The sequence below is a fragment of the Macrobrachium nipponense genome, chromosome 35 (assembly GCF_015104395.2).
Source record: "Macrobrachium nipponense isolate FS-2020 chromosome 35, ASM1510439v2, whole genome shotgun sequence".
NCBI lineage: Eukaryota > Metazoa > Arthropoda > Malacostraca > Decapoda > Palaemonidae > Macrobrachium > Macrobrachium nipponense.
In genome coordinates, this window is record NC_061096.1 from 13,031,173 (window position 1) to 13,052,374 (window position 21,202).

The 21,202-nt window shown below is 38.0% G+C and overlaps 1 protein-coding gene across 8 annotated transcripts in view; it reads right to left on the minus strand.

Annotated features, from left to right (window-relative positions):
- Nucleotides 1-21,202, minus strand: part of LOC135208431 (TGF-beta receptor type-1-like) — a 368,373-nt gene that overhangs the window by 69,854 nt on the left and 277,317 nt on the right. For 4 of the 8 annotated variants that reach the window (XM_064240592.1, XM_064240594.1, XM_064240589.1 and 1 more), the window contains exons 5-8: nt 15,486-15,598; nt 11,196-11,325; nt 10,229-10,364; nt 9,817-9,911 (exon numbers count right to left, since the gene is read on the minus strand). In XM_064240592.1, coding sequence (XP_064096662.1) covers nt 9,817-9,911; nt 10,229-10,364; nt 11,196-11,325; nt 15,486-15,598 — 474 coding nt within the window. Of the gene's footprint in view, nt 1-9,816; nt 9,912-10,228; nt 10,365-11,195; nt 11,329-15,485; nt 15,599-21,202 lie in introns of all 8 variants that reach the window. The other 4 variants (XM_064240591.1, XM_064240593.1, XM_064240588.1 and 1 more) reach the window with 1 other exon arrangement.

Genomic DNA, 21,202 nt, shown 5'->3' on the forward strand with positions numbered 1-21,202 from the left:
CAGAGTTCGTATTTATACCTAAAAAACGGCAAATACTGACTCAGGGCCGGAAAAAAGCAACTAACCATAAATACTGAGTACTTAACTTAGCTGCTGCGATAGCTGCACGCTCCATTATAGATAAATCCAACGAAAAGGCACAAAAAACACAGAGAGAAAAATAGCACGTGTGACTCGTGTGCGCTAACTGAAAAGGATGGCCACCAGAGGCGCAGCAGTCGGCAGCATGGGATGGAGTAGTAGTAGTACGAGCTGCTCACTCTGTGGGTCGGCTCTCCTCATGGAGGGTTTTTGTAGTGGGAGATTTCTATTGGCATTTGGCTCGTGGTAGTGGTCTCACTCGCCTAGTGTTCATACCGACACCCTCTTGGAGGGTGAGCGAGTCAGTTACACTGACCTTTTTCTTTATTTTATTTATTCTCTGGTATGTGTTAGTACATTTACCCTAGAAATAATAGATTAAAGGATATTTCGCGCAGCGACACGAGCTGAGCCCAGAAAATATTTTTTTCAAAAAATCACAGAGCGCTTAGTTTTAAAGATTAAGAGTTCATTTTTGGCTCCTTTTTTTGTCATTGCCTGAAGTTTAGTATGCAACCATCAGAAATGAAAAAAATTATCATTATCATATATAAATAATGTGATATATGATAACGCAAAAACGAAATTTCATATATAATTGTATTCAAATCGCGCTGTGGGCAAAAGGGTTAAAGGTAACAAGTTACTTTTTTTTCGTTGTAATTTACACTAAATGGCGATCCTTTTGGTATATAACACATTGTAAAACGATAAAAGCAACACAGAGAAAATATTATCACAAAATAATGCATGAATTCGTAACGCGCGGACGTAAACAAATATTTTTTTCAAAAATTCACCATAACTCTAAATATTGTCCTAGAGACTTCCAATTTCTTTCAGAATGAAGACAAATAATTGAATATTACTATACTATAAGAATATTAGCTTACAAATGCAGTTTTCGACCATATCTGATGAGTTAAATTTGACCGAATGTCGAAGTTTTTTGTATATATTTTTTTATATGCAATTATTTCAGAAATAAGAAAAGCTACAACTTTCAAATATTTTTCGCTTTATTCTACATAAAATTGCGCACATTTTCATATACAAAACTATGAAATGCCTAATATGAAATGGAGCAAATATTCCGAGAATGGGACGTACACATTTAGGAGATTTGTGGCGGAGAATCCGCGCGCGGAGGGTAGGAAAGTTTTTTTTTTAAATTCACCATAAATTTAAATATTGTGCTAGAGACTTCGAATTTGTTTTAAGATGAAGATAAATGACTGAATATTACTAAACTGTAAGAGTTTTAGACTTACAATGCGTTTTTCGGGACCATTTCGGTAGAGTCAAAGTTGACCGAACGTGGTTTTTTTTTCGTATTTATACGTGATTTATATGCAAATATATTTCAAAAATGAAAAACGCTACAACTTTCAATTATCTTTTGTTGTATTCTACATGAAATTGCGCACATTTTCATATATAAAACTTTATGTAACGGCTAATTTAAAATGGTGCAAACATTACCACAATCGCACGTATGATTTTTTCGGAAGAGTTACCGCGCGGACGTAAAGAAAATGTTATTTTTTTCATAAATTCACCATAAATCGAAATATTGTGCTAGAGACTTCCAATTTGTTTCAAAATGAAGTTAAATGCTTGGATATTACTAGAATATAAGCGTTTTAGCTTACAATTGCGTTTTTTCGACCATTTCGGTAGAGTCAAAGTTGACCGAAGGTTGGAAAATATCATTTTTTATATGAAAATATTTCAAAATTGATAAAAGCTACAACCATGGGTTGTTTTTAGTTGTATTGTGCATGAAATTGCGCACATTTGCATATATAAAACTTTATGTAACGGCTAATTTAAAATGGTGCAAACATTACCACAATCGCATGTATGATTTTTTTCGGAAGAGTTACCGCGCGGACGTAAGGAAAAAGTTTTTTCATAAATTCACCATAAATCGAAATATTGTGCTAGAGACTTCCAATTAGTTGCAAAATTAAGGTAAATGATTGAATATTACTCAAATATAAGAGTTTTAGCTTACAATTGCGTTTTTCGACCATTTCGGTAGAGTCAAAGTTGACCGAAGGTTGAAATTTTGGCACTTATTGTTATTTATATGAAAATATCTCAAAACTGATAAAAGCTACAATCATGAGTATTTTTTTGTTGTGTTTTACATAAAAATGCGCACATTTTCATATATAAAACTTTATGTAACGGCTAATTTAAAATGGTAAAAAAATTATGTCAAAGTGACGAAATAATTTCCGAGATGTGTCACAGATACTTTTTAGTACGGTAAGAAAGAAATTCGCGCTTGCGCGCCTGCGTAACAATTGTAAACAAAACAACACCTTGATCCGTGAACTCCCAGCATCCCCCAAGGCACGTGATTCAAGTGTTTTCGGCTGGTAGGCCTAAAAGTATTTTTCCGCGAATTTTTAAAAAAACTTTTGTATGTAGACGTAAAATATGTCCAGTCGGCACCCGAGAGACAAAAAATGTCGACGTAAAATACGTCCAGTCTGCGTTTAAGGGTTAAGAGACTTCTTCCGCTGGAGGTAGTAGTATCTTAAACTCCTCACAGGGCAAAGAGTTCTTTCCGGCTCTTCCCCTACCAGGGGAGCTAAGCCTGGAACCTCAAAACTCCTTGGCCAAGGATTTGAGGGGTTCTCGTTCTTAGCTAGAAAAGAAGGAAGGAAGGAACAAATCACAGAATCTCCTTTGAAACCTACCCTTCCTTCTAGAGCATGAAGCTCGCTAACTCTCTTGGCAGATGCTAAAGCCAAAAGAAACAGAGCCTTCTTCATAAGATCTTTGAAAGAAGATGACTGGGGTGGTTCAAACTTCGAGGAACTCAGGAAACGAAGAACCACATCCAGATTCCAGCTCGGAATTTCAGTCGAGGCTTTCTTGCAAGTTTTGAAAGATCTTAGCAGATCATGTAGATCTTTGTTGTTAGAGATATCTAAGTTCCTGTGCCTAAACACAGCTGCTAACATGCTCCGATATCCTTTGATGGTCGAAACTGCAAGACCGCATTTTTCCCTGAGCAATACCACGAAATCTGCGATTTGGGTCACAGAGGTACTGGAAGAGGAAAGCTTCTGGTTTCTGCAACGGCGAAAGACGTCCCACTTCGACTGGTAGACTCTAAGGGTAGAGGCCCTTCTAGCCGAGGCGATAGCCTTAGCTGCCTTAGCTGAAAACTCCTTCGCTCTGACAAGACTTTTGACAGTCGAAAGCCAGTCAGATTGAGAGCGGGGAGGTTTTTGTGATACCTGTCGAAGTGGGGTTGTCTGAGCAGATCTACTCTTTGTGGAAGAGCTCTTGGAAAGTCCACCAGCCATTCCAGTACCTCTGTGAACCAATCTTGGGCCGGCCAGAATGGAGCTACCAGCGTCATTCTTGTTGCTTCCGAGGCCGCAAACTTCCTGAGTGTTTGACCCAGAATCTTGAATGGAGGAAAGGCATAGACGTCCAGACCTCTCCAGTCTAGAAGGAAAGCATCCACTGACACTGCTCCTGGGTCTGAGATCGGGGAGCAGTAGAGGTCTATCCTTGTGTTCTTTGCTGTCGCAAATAGGTCGATATGAGGTCTGCCCCATAACCTCCACAGGTCTTGGCACACTTCTGAGTGCAGAGTCCACTCTGAGGGGAGCACTTGATTCCTCCTGCTCAGGAGGTTGGCCGACATTCCTTTCTCCCTGTACGAACCTGGTGAGGAGAACGATCTTCCTTGCCTGAGACCACAACAGCAAGTCCTTTGCTGTTTCGTACAGGGAGAAGGAGTGTGTCCCCTCCCTGCTTTCTTATGTAAGCCAAGGCTGTGGTGTTGTCCGAGTTGACCTGAACTATAGCATTTCGGACGTGGGGCTCGAAGGCTTTTAACGCCAACCACACTGCCATCAACTCTTTGTTGTTGATGTGCCAGGACACCTGTTCCCCCTCCCAGGTGCCTGACACTTCTCTTGACCCTAGAGTCGCACCCCAACCCGTCTCCGACGCGTCGGAAAACAATACTTGGTTCGGGTTTGGCATGCACAGAGACAGACCTTCTGCAAATCGGAGAGGGTCTGCCCATCACAGAAGGTCCTTCTTGATTCCTTTTGTCATCATGAAGGAGAATTCCAGATCTAGAGAGAGACGCCTCCAATTCCGGTAAAGGAAGAATTGGAGAGGTCTGAGATGCAACCTTCCTAGAGAAACGAATTGCTCCAGCGAGGAGAGTGTCCCCAACAGACTCATCCACTCCCTCGCTGTGCATGCATCTTTCTCTAGGAAGGTCGTTAGTTTCTCGCGGCAACGAGCAATCCTCTCTGGTGACGGATATGCCCGAAAATCCGGAGAAACCATCCGAATCCCCAGATATATCAGCTCTTGACTGGGGATTAACTGTGACTTCTGGAAGTTCACCAGAAGCCCCAGCAAACTTGCTAAAGTAAGTGTCTTTTGTAGGTCCTTCAGACATCGTTCTTGTGAGTTTGCTCTGATCAGCCAATCGTCGAGATAGAGAGACAGCCTCACTCCCTCCAAATGTAGCCACTGCGCTACATTCTTCATTAAACCCATGAAAACTTGAGGGGCTGTCGAAAGGCCGAAGCACAAGGCCCTGAATTGGAAGATCTTCCCTCCCATCATGAATCTCAGAAACTTCCGTGAAGAAGGATGGATAGGCACATGGAAGTAAGCGTCCTGAAGATCTAGGGACACCATCCAGTCCCCTGGACGAAGAGCCGCCAACACTGAAGAAGTTGTCTCCATGGCGAACTTCCTCTTTTCTACGAAGACATTCAGGGCGCTTACATCCAGAACCGGTCTCCATCCTCCTGAGCTCTTGGGAACTAGGAACAGCCTGTTGTAAAAACCCGCAGAATGAGGATCTTTCACTAGTTCTGTCGCCTCCTTCTCCAGCATAAGATCTACTGCTAAAGAAAGGGCTTGATTCATGATGGGGTCCTTGTACTTGGCTACCAACTCCCTCGGAGTCGTCGTCAATGGAGGTCTTGATAAGAAGGGAATGAGGTAGCCTTTGCGGACAATCGAGAGTGACCAGTTGTCCGCCCCTTTCTGGGCCAAGACGTCGGCAAACTTCAGTAGTCTGGCACCCACTGATGTCTGGAGAACTTGAATACTACTTCTTCCATCTGATGGATCTAGAGAAGGTCTTCCCTCGTTTAGTGGGTCTAGATCCTCTAGAGGAAGAAGCTCTGGCAGGAGGGACTCCTCGAAAGGGCTCCTGCCTAACTGGTGTCTCTCTCTTGGTTTTAGCCTGGAAAGAAGTGCGAGGCTTCCTGGTAGACTGGGCTAGCATGTCCTGTGTAGCCTTAGCTGAAAGGGCACTAGAAACATCCTAAATGATCTTCTTAGGGAAGAGTTGAGGAGAGAGCTGAGAATACAGGAGAGGCTCTCTGAGCATGAGATACTGATTTCGTCAGGAACGAACAGTATACAGATCTTTTCTTGATTACTCCCGCTCCGAAAAGGGAAGCTACTTCACTCGATCCATCTCTCACTGCCTTATCCATACACGTGAGAACACTGATAAGATCCTCAGGTGAAAAGGAATCCGGGGTCTGCGTCTTCTTGGCCAAAACGCCCAAAGACCAGTCTAGGAAGTTAAATACTTCCAGGACTCGGAACATTCCCTTCAACAGGTGGTCAAGCTCATTCATCCCCCATGTCGTCTTAGCAGACATGAGGGCAGAGCGTCAAGAGGAATCCACCAGTGAAGAGACGTCCGAGTCTGCCGAGGAGGGAAGAACGAGGCCCAAGGGTTCTCCCGATTCATACCAGAATCCTAGCTTTCCAGTTAGCTTAGAAGGAGGGAAAGAGAACACCGTCTTCCCTTTCTCTTCCTTCGAAAGAAGCCACTCGCCAAAACCTCAAAGCGCCTTCTTCATAGAGATTGCAGGCTTCATCCTGACACAGGATGAAACCTTCGAAGTTTTCGAGGTCGAAAATAACGATAGCGGCGAAGGCGGGGCGACAGGAGAAAGGGCGTCTCCGAATTCCTGAAGCAACAGGTCCGTCAATCGATTGTATGAGGAAACAGAGGAATCTTTAGGAATTTCTTCTTCCGAGGGATCCTGTTCTTCTTCTGCTGAAGATCCTTCACGATCCTTACGAGGGTAGGCGGTCTTGTCCTCAGCCGAGAGTCCATCCTTGGAAGAACGTCTGGAAGAACTCCGACATCTAACCGGGGAAGTCATAACTTCCGTAGAGAGTCTGCCTAAAAACTCCTTCTTGTCAGGATGAGGGCGTACTCTAGGCTCTTGGCGCCTAATGAACGCAGGGCGAAAATCTGGCGAAGAGCGCCTACTAGGCGAAATGCGTCTATCAGGCTCATGGCGCCTGTCTAAAGGAGAGTGGCTGCCTGGCGAAGAGCGCCTGCCATGCTAGAAGCGCCTATCAGGCTCTTGGCGCCTGCTGCGAGGAGAGCGAATCTCTGGCGACGAGCGCCTACCAGGAGAGAAGCGTCTGACAGATTCCCGGCGCCTAACTCGAGGAGAGCGAAAATCGGGAGAAGAGCGCCTGGTAGGAGAAGATCGTCTACCAGGCTCTTGGCGCCTGCTAAGCGAAGGGCGGCTGACAGGAGAAGAGCGCCTGTCTAACAAAGGGCGTCTGGTCACAGGAGAGCGGAAGCCTGAAGGTGAGCGGCTACCAGGAGAAAAACGCCTACCAGGCTCCTGGCATCTGCCAGTGGGAGAGATCCTGTCTCGAGACGAGCGCCTGTCGGGAGAGGCTCGTCTACGGGAAGCATGCCCCTCGTCCGACGGAGAAACGATGTCCGCAGGAGAGTGCCTGTCCGTTGAAGAGCGCCTCGTACTACGATCCAATCCTGGAGAGAGGGCGGTTACTGACGAATAGCGTAAACCTGGAGAAGAGCGCCTGGACTTCTTTACCTCGAGCGAGACGTCCTTCCTACGATGAGAAGTCACAATCAATGAGTCAGCCAGAGCCGTAATCTGCGCCTGCAGACTAGCCAAAACACGCGTAGGAGATTTCCCAAAGTCCTTAACGGGAGACGCAGCTCGATCCTTACTAGGAGAGCGAAACTCCAAAGAAATCCTTGGTTTCTTCACATCCAATCCAAGATCTTCCGAAAAAACTTCAGGGCTGGAGGGGAGAGCGGAAGAAGCCTGCCAGGCTCTCTTCGACGGCCGAGAAGCTTCCGAGGAGCTCCAACCACGCTTGGGCGAAGGAGAAGGCGAAGACAAGAAGCATTGCCGTAAGACTTCTCTCTTGGCGCGATCCAAGGTAGCCTGGGAGGGAACATCAGGCGCTACCGAGGGGACGCCTGACCGGTGGGGGTTTTCCCTAACCTTCCTGCGGCTTTCGACTTTCCTCCTCCACTGGGTCTGGGAGTCTGGAAGAGGTCTAGGCCTAGAAGCATTAGGGAGCCGATCAGACGCACCCTCCACTGCACTGGGATCACTGCACAAATCACTATCACTCTTACCTTCTAGCACTTTAATCTTCAACTCCATGCTGCGAATAGAGGCTCTCATAGTGTCCACCTCCGAAGGCGCATCTTCGGGTTCGATGCAGGGAGCAGGGGCTGAAACTGGTAAAGGAGCTATGTCTACAACAGGGTTATCAACTTCAAACTCGCTAGCGCGAGACCTACTAGAACTCCTAGATGAAGCTTTCCTAACCTTGTCCTTCTCAAGCTTTCTTACATAAGAAGAAAGCGCCTTCCATTCTTCTTCATTCAATTTACCACATTCACTACAAGGGTTAATAAATGAGCAGTCATTCCCCCTACACCTCATGCATACTGTGTGAGGGTCTACCGCAGCTTTCGGTAGCCTCACCTTACAATCGCTAACAGAACAAACTCTGAACATAGTTGATTTCTTAATCTCTAAATCAGACATAATGAAATCCCAAGAACAATCAAAAGAATAATAAAAAACCGGTCCACAAATTGCGAATGCCAAGCCAAAAATCCGATGAAACAATCCAGGGCGAAAACGAGTAAGAATCCAAAATCGAGAGGTATCGACAACAGATGTAGTCGACACCGGCGACAGAAAAAATATGACTGGAAAGGGGGATTGGTTCATACACCTGCCACCCACCGGCGGGTAAGGTAGATCACCTGACCTACCTGTCGCGTTTGCCGCGAGTTTTGAATTCTGTCGTGACGTCAGACACGTAAGCTAAGTATATATCTGGCAGGAAAGTTCATGTACAAAATTGCCCAGTTGGTAATATTTGTGATGGCTGCATTGAGGATTCTTTGGGCATGTCTTAGTGTGCTACTTGTATAATATATGGCAAAGTCATCAACATACAAGTTGTTTTCAACTCCATTTAGTAAATTTATTGTAATATCATTGACTGCTAAAGCAAATAAAGTACAGCTTAAGACATTGCCTTGGGGGATTCCTTCTTCCAATTCATAAACATTTAAATAAGAATTTTCTATCTGAATTTGGAAGGTTCTATCTGTAAGAAAATTTTTTAAAAAATATTGACCAGAAAAAATTAACAGTGGCTGATTGGGATAATAATAATCTATACACCTGTAATATACCACCATTTCCCCACACTGAAGATCACAATACCACATGTGAATTTTTCAGTTTTTATAATAAATGCTGCTGACAAAAGCATTCCTAGAACTAAGCTAAGCCACACCCCAAGAAATCCTCTGTTCCATGGTGGTCTCCAACCACAAGAAATCCTCTGTTCCATGGTGGTCTCCAACCTAATGGCCTTAATAAAGATCAAACACATATTAAGTCATAATCTTAGCAGACTTAATAACTGCTTGAAACCCCTCAGCAAGATGCCTTACTGTTTAAATATTCTAAACAAGATGGTAACAATAAATATGAAAATTACATCAAACCATTGTATGATAAATACGCTGGCAAAGTTTGCAAAGCTCTAATAGTGGGAAATATTTTATAATGGAGGAATTATGTCAAGCTTATTTTCGAATACATCTGTGAAGGGTATTTGAGAAAAGATAAAGAAAATTAATGGTAAATATGGAAGACCCCCTAGAAGTGCAATATATCAAGATGGGAAAACATATCATGATTCATATGAAATATTAAAAATAATAGGAAAACATCTTGAGAACATAAGTGCTTACTCTAGTCTGGATGCACATTTTCAAGCCATAAGAAAACAGAAACAAAATGTCATACTCAATTTTGAAACTGTTGAAGACTTGGAGTACAATCATACCTTTGATATGGATGAACTAAACAATGCTCTCGACTCATGTCAAAAAGGTAAAGTTGAAAATGTTTGATATGGCTAGTGGTTAGTTATAGATGTAGAGTAGCTCAGATGTACTGTTACTTTAGTGGTTAGGCTCAGTTCATAATGAATACAAACATGAGCTAGAGTCAAGCCTGGTCACTTTCTTATTTATTCGTGTCAGCCATACTATAAACACAATGCTTTTAGTGCCTTTAGGACTTGGTCTGTCAAGATCTGACCCAACACTTGAAGCAGTTTAAGGAGTTATTCACCTAACTTTATATCAACTTCTATAATCATACAGGTGAGAAGGCCAACTTCAACATCTTCCATATTTTTAGAGCACATACATGCTCATTGCTACCCTGGGTCCAGTAACAAGAGGTCAATCATGACAAAACAGGGAGAGGAAAGAGGAGCATAAAAACATAAGGAAACCCTTGCTTACTTAATTGCAAGCAAATGCTAGAAACTACTGGGGAGTTCTGTAAATACCTAGCTAAAACTAGCAAAAGCAAAATAAACAAATGACAGTACCTTTGTTATCAGCTGCTATAAAACCTAATAGGTTATCATGCCTTAACATAACAGTTTGGTAGATTTCAACTTCTCGGAACCATGATCTTTCATCTCTGCAATGAAACAAATTGATATGTACATATACTTAAAGAAGACATAATTATTCAAAATCATATTTATTTTTTGAGACACAGAGAGAATTCAAATTGCAAGAATGAGTTTCTTGCAAAGAATTGACTGTAAGAATGCAACTGATGCAGCAGAGAGAGAGAGAGTTAGACTTTGGTAAACTCAGTCAAACTCTTGCAACAAATAAATAAACTGCTTGATGTAATTTGATATTGTGAATATGGAAAGACAACACTAACATTTATATCCACAGTGTTTAGCACAGTTAAATCTATACAGTAAAAGTTATACGGTGGCTTACCTGGAAGAGAATATCTTAACTGCTACATACTCCCCACGCCATCTTCCACGCCACACTTCTCCAAATCTCCCTTTGCCAATAATTTCAATGAGCTGTATCTGGCGGGCAATGCTTCGCTGCACCAATAAGGGCAAACCTGAAATTATCATTGGACTTTAAAATCTGGAACTATTTATCACATTTCACAAAGCAACTACTGTATTCTTTATTAACAATTTAAAAAGTGTGAAAATGATAACAGACATGCCTTACAAAAATCTATTGCAATGAAAAATATATAATATCAATTCATAATAATTCAATAATGTTCAGAACACACTTTCCAGCAGCTCACGTTTTAATGCGGGGATATATTATTAAATTTTGCAATTTCTATAAGCCTCCCAAATGTTTCTAAATATGCTTAGATTGTTAGTATATTTTTTTTTACTAAACATCTCTGATTTTTTTTTCATTTATGTTTTCTTTTTCTCTTGGTGCGCTCGGACTCTTCTGATAACTATCAATTTGAGCTAAAAATCATTCTCTTGCTTTGTGTTTTTTTTTTTTACACTGCATTGATTTTGCCAGGACATTCTGAATTGGATTTTAAGAAAACATTTCCTTATAACAGAATGCTGTCCAAGCTCATCAATATTTTATGATCAATTTACGTTGTATTCAAAACCACCCTGGAATCAGCATCAAAATAACTGTCCTAACAGGATAAGGAACAGTAAAAAAAAAAAAATAATAATAAAACAACTTTTAATTTAGTTTAAGAGCAACAAGGCCAAGTTATTAGTCAGTTCTAAATAGTTGCTCCCCTTAGGCTGCACTGAATGGCCAGATGCTAGGAGTGTGGAGGGGCTAATTCAAGTTAGTAACCAACGTTATAAAAATTAGAACAAGTTTCTCTTTTTTGTTCTTACACACAAAGTCACACACACAGAAAGCAATCATTTGGAAAAATAACATGATAACCTACCAGAGCCTGAGCCACTGGATGTAAGTTCTATGACATCTCGAATGGGAGTATGAGGTCCCATTAATGGTACTTCTGATCGATCAAGAACTGACTCAACATCAGGAAACCCTCTCCGTAACCGCTGACTCCTCTGCTGCCAGAAATAAGGAAAAACTTTAGCTTTGATGTTGAGATAAACTTCTTTATTCTTAAGTAAAAAGTGCACAAAATGACAAATGAAAAATTTTATCCAGAATTCAGTAATTTTGTCTCCATTAGCAAGAGGCATTGCATACACACACCAAAAACAACATTGCCAAATAGAGATAAAGTTTCTTATCCTTTTTTGTTGTCATAAGTGTAAACCAAAGGCTACAATGATATGGTCAAGCCATGTGAAGGATATTTAAACCTTCTTATGTACTAGGAAGTAAAACATTGTACGTATGTCTTTTTTTGAGAAACATCTAAGTTTTAATATATTTGACTAATAATTAACTATTGAACCTTGATTAAAGTAAAGAAGTAGAGCATTTCTCAACTGTAAAGAATTTTCAAGCCATAGATGATCATAAAATTGTAGAATGTACACAGAGCAAATGGTGCTAGGTTTTTCATAATTTAAAAAGCAAATGTCACCTCTACCAAGAGCAGATTTGAAAGGAGACAATCTAATTCTTGCACACTAAACTTTCTATCATAATACAGTGTATATAACTTATGCCATTTCAAAATTTAGGTTTGATTCAGTTATTGTTTTTATTTCACAAAAATGTTCACCTCCGTTCTTGTTGCTATGTATGTTCACATTATGTGGCTTTATTTTTTTTTTTAACAAAAAATCTTGTCTTGTTTTGGTGAGGTGATGAATGTCCCATTAAGTTTCCTAAATATTTACTATTATTTACTATAATTTTTATATAGAAAAACTGATTTGGTATTCTTGGGCATTATACCATTTCAGTACTAATTTCTTGGGGTTCCCCTGTTTGTTTTTTTTATAAAAAGTCTTCTCCACTATTAATAAATTTTTCTGTATATTGAATGGCTGATATACATGCAGCCTTATTATAAATTTCCATTTCAATCATTTATTTATGCATTTCATGAAATTCCTTATGGTATTCATTATGTGATCATTTCTTTTTATTTGAAAGTTCAATAAAAAAAAAAAAGGCTATTGCATCCACGTCAACTGTTTTTGCCCCTCTTTTTTTTTTTTCTCTGCATTCCTGTTGTGGTAAGTTCATTCTGATTTTTTGGAGGGGTATCTATTAGTTAATTTGTTTGTGTAATGTTGAATAACTAATTTTGCTTGTTTTTTGCACTGGCAGTTTTCTTTCATACTTTTTTATTTTGGTATGTTATTATTATTATTAATAGGTGTTAGTTTTTCCAGACCTCTGAGTCTCAAGTAGACTCTTCTCGGGCTGGTTCTCAGGGATCAATCCTGAGAAGAAAAAAAAAAAAAAAAAAAAAAAAAAAAAAATTAGACTTTATTTGAGAAACCCGTCTTATTTAAAAAATTTATGATTTTATTAATTGAAAAATCCCTGCTTTCCGCAAGAATATTTTTCATTTCCGAACTCCGCAGATAAATAGATCTTTGCTGGGTCCAATTTGGGCACTCTACAAGCAAATGCTGTACTGTCATGGGTGTTTGACATCTGTTACATTTCACTGGGTCAGCATGTGGTGTTGACATCAAGTGACCATGTGAGAATCTTGTGTGTCCTATACGTAGCCTTGCTAGGATCACCTCTTTTGCTCTTTCCTCCTGTGAGGATGTCCTCCATGCATAGACTTCAGTTTTTATATTTTTAAGTTTATTTGTTGTTGGCACAGAGGCCCATTCTTCTTTCCAATCCTGGTAAATTAATGTTTTAACTGATTTTACCCAGTCTGACACTGGGGCATATGAAATTGTTGGAGGGATAGTGCAGGCTAATTTGGCAGCAGAGTCTGCCATATTCATTTCCTTTTATTCCCACGTGTGCTGGGATCCAACATATTTCCATTGATATTCCTGATTGGAGGAGTTGATGAATTTTTATTTGAATTTCCTGTACTATTTGGTTTCCTGGTTTATACTGTCTTATTGCATCTATAGCGCTACGTGAGTCACTGAAAATAACAGACACACTTGCTTTTGCCTCAGATATCATATCTAGAGCCATCTGTATGGCTGTGACTTTTTGGTATGACAGATAGACTAGCTTATGATTGTAAATATTTGTTTTCAGGTCTTTTGTGTTTATGATTCTTATCTTGAGCTTCAGGGATATAATTTTGGTTGTTGACTGATTCCAATGTGAAATTTTGGTTAATTCCATCAACTTCCATTTGTGAAACTACAACATATATGTTTGAGTACTAAATGGTTTATTCTTTTAGGATTTTATTTTCTTCATCAAATCTTAGTTTGGTATTTTACAATCTTGCATACAGACAGTCCCCAATTATCGGCGGCCTCAGTTATTGGTGTTCCAGTTTTACGGTGCTTGTCTTACAATGACAGTAACTGGATTTTGGGTGCCAACACGTACCGATCTTCGGTTATCAGCAACGAACCTCACTTAACAGTGGCGCCGATAACAGAGGATCAACGCGGTTATCAACAATTTTTGGTTATCAGTGATTTTCAATCATCGTCACACCGCCAGGAATGGAACCGCCACCTTTACTGTTTATATGTTCTCTGTTCTGTTATATAATTATTTTAATTTTGGTTACACTTTAGGGTTATAGTTTTGTTTATAGGTTCTTTTGCTAGAACATAAGCCCTTTTTCTTTCAGTTCCAGTTTGGCTTTTCCTATAGACATTCAGTTCTATCTCAAAGTTTTATTTGTGCATTGTATATGTACTGTACACAGTCTTTGGATCTTGCAAGGTGACTCTGACCACAATTTATACAAGTGGTTCCCTGTTTGATCCAAAGTATAAACATCTGGGGTAGGTAGGGTATTTCCCCTCCATATTTACAGTACTTTTTACATCATAAAGGTTACGGTACATATGGTTTTCTCTAACTTAAACCAAAATTTGAACTTTCAATGGAAAGTCTTGTCCTTCAAATTTTAGTTTTACTACATTGAAGAGGTTTCTATATTTTTCCTGCTTAGAATATTATAGATTTATATAAACAGTTCAACCTTATCACTGAATTTTTCTTGATTCATGAGACTAATCCGAAAGGTTTGTTCTTAACAAATACTTTACACCCTAATCAAACTGCTTCTTTCCCACTGTTATCCCTACACCAAGGGGTTGGTTGCCTGATATGCCTATCCTTACAACATCAGGCCTGGTTTATAATTTGGCAAAGAGGTTTTTACGACCACATGCCCTTGTTGTCATCACTAAAAAGTCCACCAGCAGTGCAGCAGTGCCACAGTTATTGGTGGTGGGCCTAGTCTTTTGCTAAAAAGTAAGACTGCAAGGCAGCAATTTCCACAGTTATTGGCGGTGGGCCTATCCTTTTCCTAAAAAAGTAAAACTGCAAGGCAGCAGCTGTCCTTTTAGTCGCCTTTTACGACATGCAGGACCTACGGTGGTAGTATTCTTTTCTTACACCCTAATCAATATATCACAACTAATTACAAATTTAATAACTAGATAACAAAAATTTTGAAGATACTGACAAATTTTCTTTCAAAGATTTGTTTTCTATGTACTACTTGATATTAGCTGTTGGTTGAAAATGGGAAAACTAAAGAAATATTTGACTGTAACTGTTGATCTGCATAAAGAAATATTTGACTGTAATTGTTGATCTGCATTCAGGAATTACGGTGATGTGAGTTACTCAATCAAATACCCATGGGTCAGATGAGGTCAACTTAGTAATCTGAAAAGGAAATATTACTACTCCATTTCAATTCAGTTTTCTTAAGGAGGAAGAACAGCACAAACTGTTAAAATTCATTACCATCTGATTCATTATTCCACAAAGCTTGCCATTTACAGAAAATTACGTAGTGGTTTCATAAATTATCACAAATCACCAACAGTTGTTGACCTTGTCAATCACTGAAGCTTTGGCTGCTTTAACAACAATTCATCTTCTTTAATTTCTAAATGCGTCAGTAACGCATAATAATTCTCCAACACAGAACACAAAATGATGTAGTGTAGAGATAGCAGTAATCTTCCAACAGAGAACGCAAATGTAATATGTAATGTAGAGATAACTTTAATAATAAAGAAAAACTGTCATGTAGTGATAATGGTGGTTCTTTAAGAGAATTAAAATGACATAAACCCTAGAACAACTACCATTCTCTTACTGAACAAAATACGTGAAAACCCACCTTTCTGTGATGCCAGAGCCACCCAAGGGATATGACAATTATTGCCAGGAGGAGAAACAGTAAGATGGATGCCACAAGAATTATGTGCCAAAGTTTCCATTCTGGAGGTTCCTCTGTATGTAAGAAATTCATTAATACTGAGTGCCTGAGATATAAATTCTAAAAGTATAAACCTCAAAAACAAATTCATGGTAAAATTTCAAGAGCTCTTTTTAAATAAAGTTATATTTAGAATGGAATATATAACTACGTATTGTACAGTCATACTACATCTCCCCTAAATTATTACATTAAATACTTAAAAAGCTACTGTATTTCTTTAGTCCAAAACACTTATAAGGTTTAATGTTACAGCCTAGTATACTGGATAAATTCTGTAGTGAATAGTGCATAACGTAATCCTTGCCACAAAACAAGTATATTCATATTTTTAACGCAAAATTATGTAAATAAAGTCCTGTAAACAGTAAGTTAATGTATGATAAACTTATAAATCTAGATATCAAAATAATGAAAATATCAATTTTCTCCACAACTTTCAAAATCATACAACGTACTTTACAAAAATGTGTCAATGAAATACTTATATTTCTTGACGCTGCTTTTTACTTAAAATCTGCCATTAATTCATCTTAGTTGTAAAGTTGTAAGGAATACAAAAAATTATTTACAACAAAACTACGGAACTCTTGACCTCTATCTGTAATTTTTTACTACACTAAAGCAGTATTTTATCAAACCTTATAAAGCTCCTTTAGAAAGATCAATTCTACAACAATTTAAATTGTGAATTTAGGATATATGGGAAACCAATATTAGTAGTAGTAAAAAAAATCTCAGTCAATTTTTCCCATTTCTGTATGTCTTCAATAAACCATGTTCAATACCAAGAGTATGATAGGATATTTAATGTGACCAGAGATGAAAATAAAATGTGTACTATAAAAATTTTCCTTACACAGCTTATTGTACTGTAAATGTTATTATGAAAATATGGTGCTACCTAACTTCATGAAACAGGCTGATTAAATAACACAAACAATTAAGGGCAGCATTTTCCTAACTTATTACTGCCAGAGTTTTGCAGGAGGACATTGCTTTTAAACATGCTGTATCAAACCTTTCATCTAAGGAACCTTTAATAGACCTGGAATGATTATCCCAAATTTTATCCCTTATTCAAGAATTTTGAAATGGATAGAAAGGCTACCTAACAGAAAGAACACAAGATTTACATAAAGGACTGTCTCTTGTTTGATAAAAATAAAACATGCTTAAGTATACTTTTCCCATAAATCCTTCCGATTAAAAAATTGGTCCTTACTCTAATTATAAGTACGGCAGTACTTATAATTAGAAATACCCTAAAAATACACTAAAGTAGTATGCGGTTCTGAAAAAGCATCTTGACCCTAATAACTATTCAGAACTATAAACTCCTGGATGACATCCAGGTCTTCACCATACAGTATGTACCTACAATGATGTGAGATTTAGAATATGAATTTTAAAAAGAATAAAGTTTGTTACAACAGCAAAAGAAAAAAAAATATCTAAGCAGTGCTCTCTTTAAAATAAAGTGCTAGATACTATAATAATAATAATAATAATAATAATAATAATAATAATAATAATAATAATAATAATAATAATAATAATAATAATAATAAAAGAGCTCTTCTCAGAAATACTATTTATAATGACTGCGTGACCAGGTCAGGTGAAGCAGCTAGATCTGCTTGAGTGACAAAGAAATCTTGAAAAACACTTACACTATAAATTATACATGCCTAACACAAAAAACTTATTAATCACATGACGAGGTAAAAGAAATGAGAGAAGTAGCAACAAATCTACAAGAAAAAGTTTAGATGATGGATGGAATGGGCTGATGGCAACTTCAAAACAACACCCTGTTACTTCAATGTCAGACTGCTGCTGGGAAATACCAAAGGTAACCTACAAGTTATTCATGACAAAGCACTATAGCAGTTTTATGAACTTAAAACCTATACACTTGAAAGGCAACAAAACCTGACAATGTTTCATCAGCCAGCCGTCCATGATGAGGGTCAAGAATGAGAGAAGTAGCAACAAATCTACAAGAAAAAGTTTAGATGATGGATGGAATGGGCTGATGGCAACTTCAAAACAACACCCTGTAACTTCAATGTCAGCATGCTGCTGAAATAACCAAAGGATACCTACAAGTTATTCATGACAAAGCACTTAGCAGTTATATGAACTTAAAACACTATACACTTGAAAGGCAACAAAACCTGACAATGTTTCATCATATATACATATTCAGATGGCATGAAATGTTTGAGCAATGACCACAAAAATTATATATAAAAGAAAACCAAACAGCTAATGTCTTATGAAATAAATCCCTCAACAAATAACTGAACAACCAAAGAAGGGTTACCACTGAAAAAATGCAGAATCATCTTTGAAGGGAAACTTTTCTAACTATCTAATTTACTACAATTCAGAAACAACCAAATCAAAAGAACTAAAATAAATCTTGGTCACACCTCCAGCAAAAACAAATGGAAATTAGAACAATTCAGGTTTTTCAGATTCTTAAGTGCACTGGTCAAACTTTGACAAGGAAGACACTTTCTGTGTGCATTCACCAAAGAAAATATCATATTGGGCAAAATATATTCTACAATGACAAGATGTAGTTGGTGCAATTGCAGTACTTTTATCCTAAATGTAAATGTTAATGGGTATCACTAATGGATTATAATATTATAAAGTCATTTACATACCCTCCCTTAGTACAAAATAACGTACGTATAAACGTTGGAAACTGTCCTGCATATAATGCCTCTGTGATAATAATTCCTTGTGTGAAAAATATTGCCAGTGTCATGACTGTCACTCAATCCAAAACTTTTCCTTGCAAAATACTAGATAAAAGGGCTATCTAATTATAGTATGAGACCTGAAGCAGCTAACTATACATCCCTGTCATATGGTAACGGAGTGTATATACGTACTATTGTTTAAAATAATTAAATGAGCTCTAATTCCACATCTGAAAAAGTCTTAACTGATATTCCATATACAGTTTGACTAAGACATGAATGAATGAATCACACAGCTTTAAAAAAAATCTTTTGCTCAACATGAATAAAATGAGTCTTATTCTTATCACAGTCACAAATTCAATCGAAGATCTCAAGAGTTATTTGTGAGTTATTTTTTTTTCAAGGAAAATAAACCAATAAGCATCCCAGGTCACAGTGAATACCCTAATTTTTTTTAATACATTAGACTAAAAAAAATGTGCAATCCAAAAATTATACTTACTGAAGACCCTTAAGCAATAAATGTAAGACTTACATCCAGTGAATAAGAAATAAAAAGTAATAGTCAAGTCCTCTTTTACTTTTAAGTAAGAGATCAAAATCATTTTCATTCAAAGCCTTTGGTTTAACTGTTAAAAAAATTAACCCAAACACGTTAAAAAAACTGTCTAGCCCATGGTAAACAATCTATCAAAAGTAAAGCCCTACCAATGGTGGGAAAAGGTCTTCTTCACAATCAATATGTACGTTCTATAAGGTAATTGGAACTAACAAGAACTTTTTGAACATAAGAAGTGCTAGTAAGCGTTTGAAACATTATCATAAACATTCTTATGGAGCTTTCTACTTTATGGAGTTACATACGAAACGAGCTCGATCTATTTTCCCTGGTCCACTGCACTTTTTACCTAAATTCCAATTAGGTATAGGTCTTCATTTATACCTCTTTTCCATGACTTCAGGGGGACCGTTCTCCACTTCTCTCTCTTTGCCGCTTGTTCCTCTTTTCATACATTTTGGGCATCTAAAATTTCTGACTCACATCTATTTTGCATTTCTGGGAATCTCTTGTGACATCCATTACATTTTGTATACAGTAAAACGTTCACCACAGAACCTTTTGCATGGCAGCTACATGGCCACTTTCCTATCATCTTTCCACTCACCAAAAACTTTTTTTGCTTGTGTTTATAACATTTCAATGACTACTTCCCTTAAACTCTGCTGTAACATTATGTCATCCACATTAACTAACTCTGAGAGACCTCCTTTTCTGCACTCCTTTGTAGCTCCCTCAATTACTCTAATAAATGATCATTCTAGATCTTGTGTTGGGGTGGAGTACCACTACTAAACTTATCTGGTATCCTCTGCCTCCATAAGGTCCACTCAATTGTTTATCTTGTTACTCTGCCAAATACCCTCTCACAGTCCACAAATTTTGGGTTATAATGTCTTCTTTTCCATAATTGTTTCTGCAGCAGCCTTAGAGAAAGGCTGCTCCTGCTATTTCTTTGTTATGAAGCCGAACTGAACATTCCCATTTTATCATTTTTCTTGGCTTTTCCTCCTTCACTTTCTTCAATATTTCAATTACTTGCTCACTCTTCCCTTATTAGATTTTCACATTCTGATAATTTACTGTAAGAAATATGACCAAGCAAAATAGCTATTTTACTACCTCAAATATGATATTTTTGAACAATGACAGGTTCTCCTCTTCCATCTATTGCTCGTAATTTCAGATGCTCTTGGGACTTTTCCATCTACTGTCTTCCCAAGAGCCATTTTAACCAATTTAGTTATATTCCCTATGTCATAGTAACAAGCTGTACGGTGCTTTTATAATATAGTCTGTCTGTATTCTTTTCAAATTATCCAATTACATCTTTTATACACCTTGACCCGTTTACCTACTTCCATCCTTTTTCCAACACTACCTTCCTCAATATTCTTTTATTTCCTCATTTGTGGAAATGATTCTGATGTCATTTCTCCCAACTACTTCTGCTAACCCTTGCCAAGAGTTTTATGGCCTCCCTCCCTTCCTCTCAGCATATACCTCTACCTTCTTTCCTGCATGTCCTCTGTCAAGAGTTTGAAGGCACTATTTTGTCTTTAATTGTCCTTTGTACATTATGATTCCACCCTCTAGCACTGTGCATCTTTTTTGATTTCATGCTTTTTTATGATTAAGGCCCTGTGCATCTTCTTTGATTTCATGCATTTTGATGATTAATTGCTTAACACTTGGATAATTTTTAACTTTATTCAGGTTCCAAAGTTTTATTTCTTTTGTGCCTCTTTCTATATCTTTTTATTTATGATAAGTCTCTATTCCTAAATGGCAAATCAGTTCACTTCAGTAAAGATATTTTTTTAAAAGCTGCATTTTATATAAAGAGAAATAGTTTCTTTTCACTTCTCATCAAATAAAAATCAATATTTATGTTTCAACTTATGAGCTTTAGCATGATGACCTCTCTCTGGATTTCTTAAAACACTTTTTGGCAAATTTAAAACCTTGTCATTGACAGAATTTCAGTACTGTTTCGCCTTCCAAATTTTTCTCCCAAAATTGTACCATCCCACAACTTAAAAACCAACTCTGCCCATTCCTATGTGGTTGCTGAGGTTCCCTCCAACCACAACCCCCTCTGACTTTGGCACTGCCATTTCTAAACCTTATCCATATTCTGGTCTTCCTGAGTGCAACAAGTATAACAAGAACACATTTTTCTTTCCTATGATCATCTTAATTCCTGTTATTCTTTCATTGAATTACCACACTTTCATTAAATCTCCAAATATTTCATCTTTGAAGAGTAAGCCTATTCAATTTTTCTTCTCTCAATGTCAGTCATCCAAAATTCATATTCTCAGTTTCATTACATATCA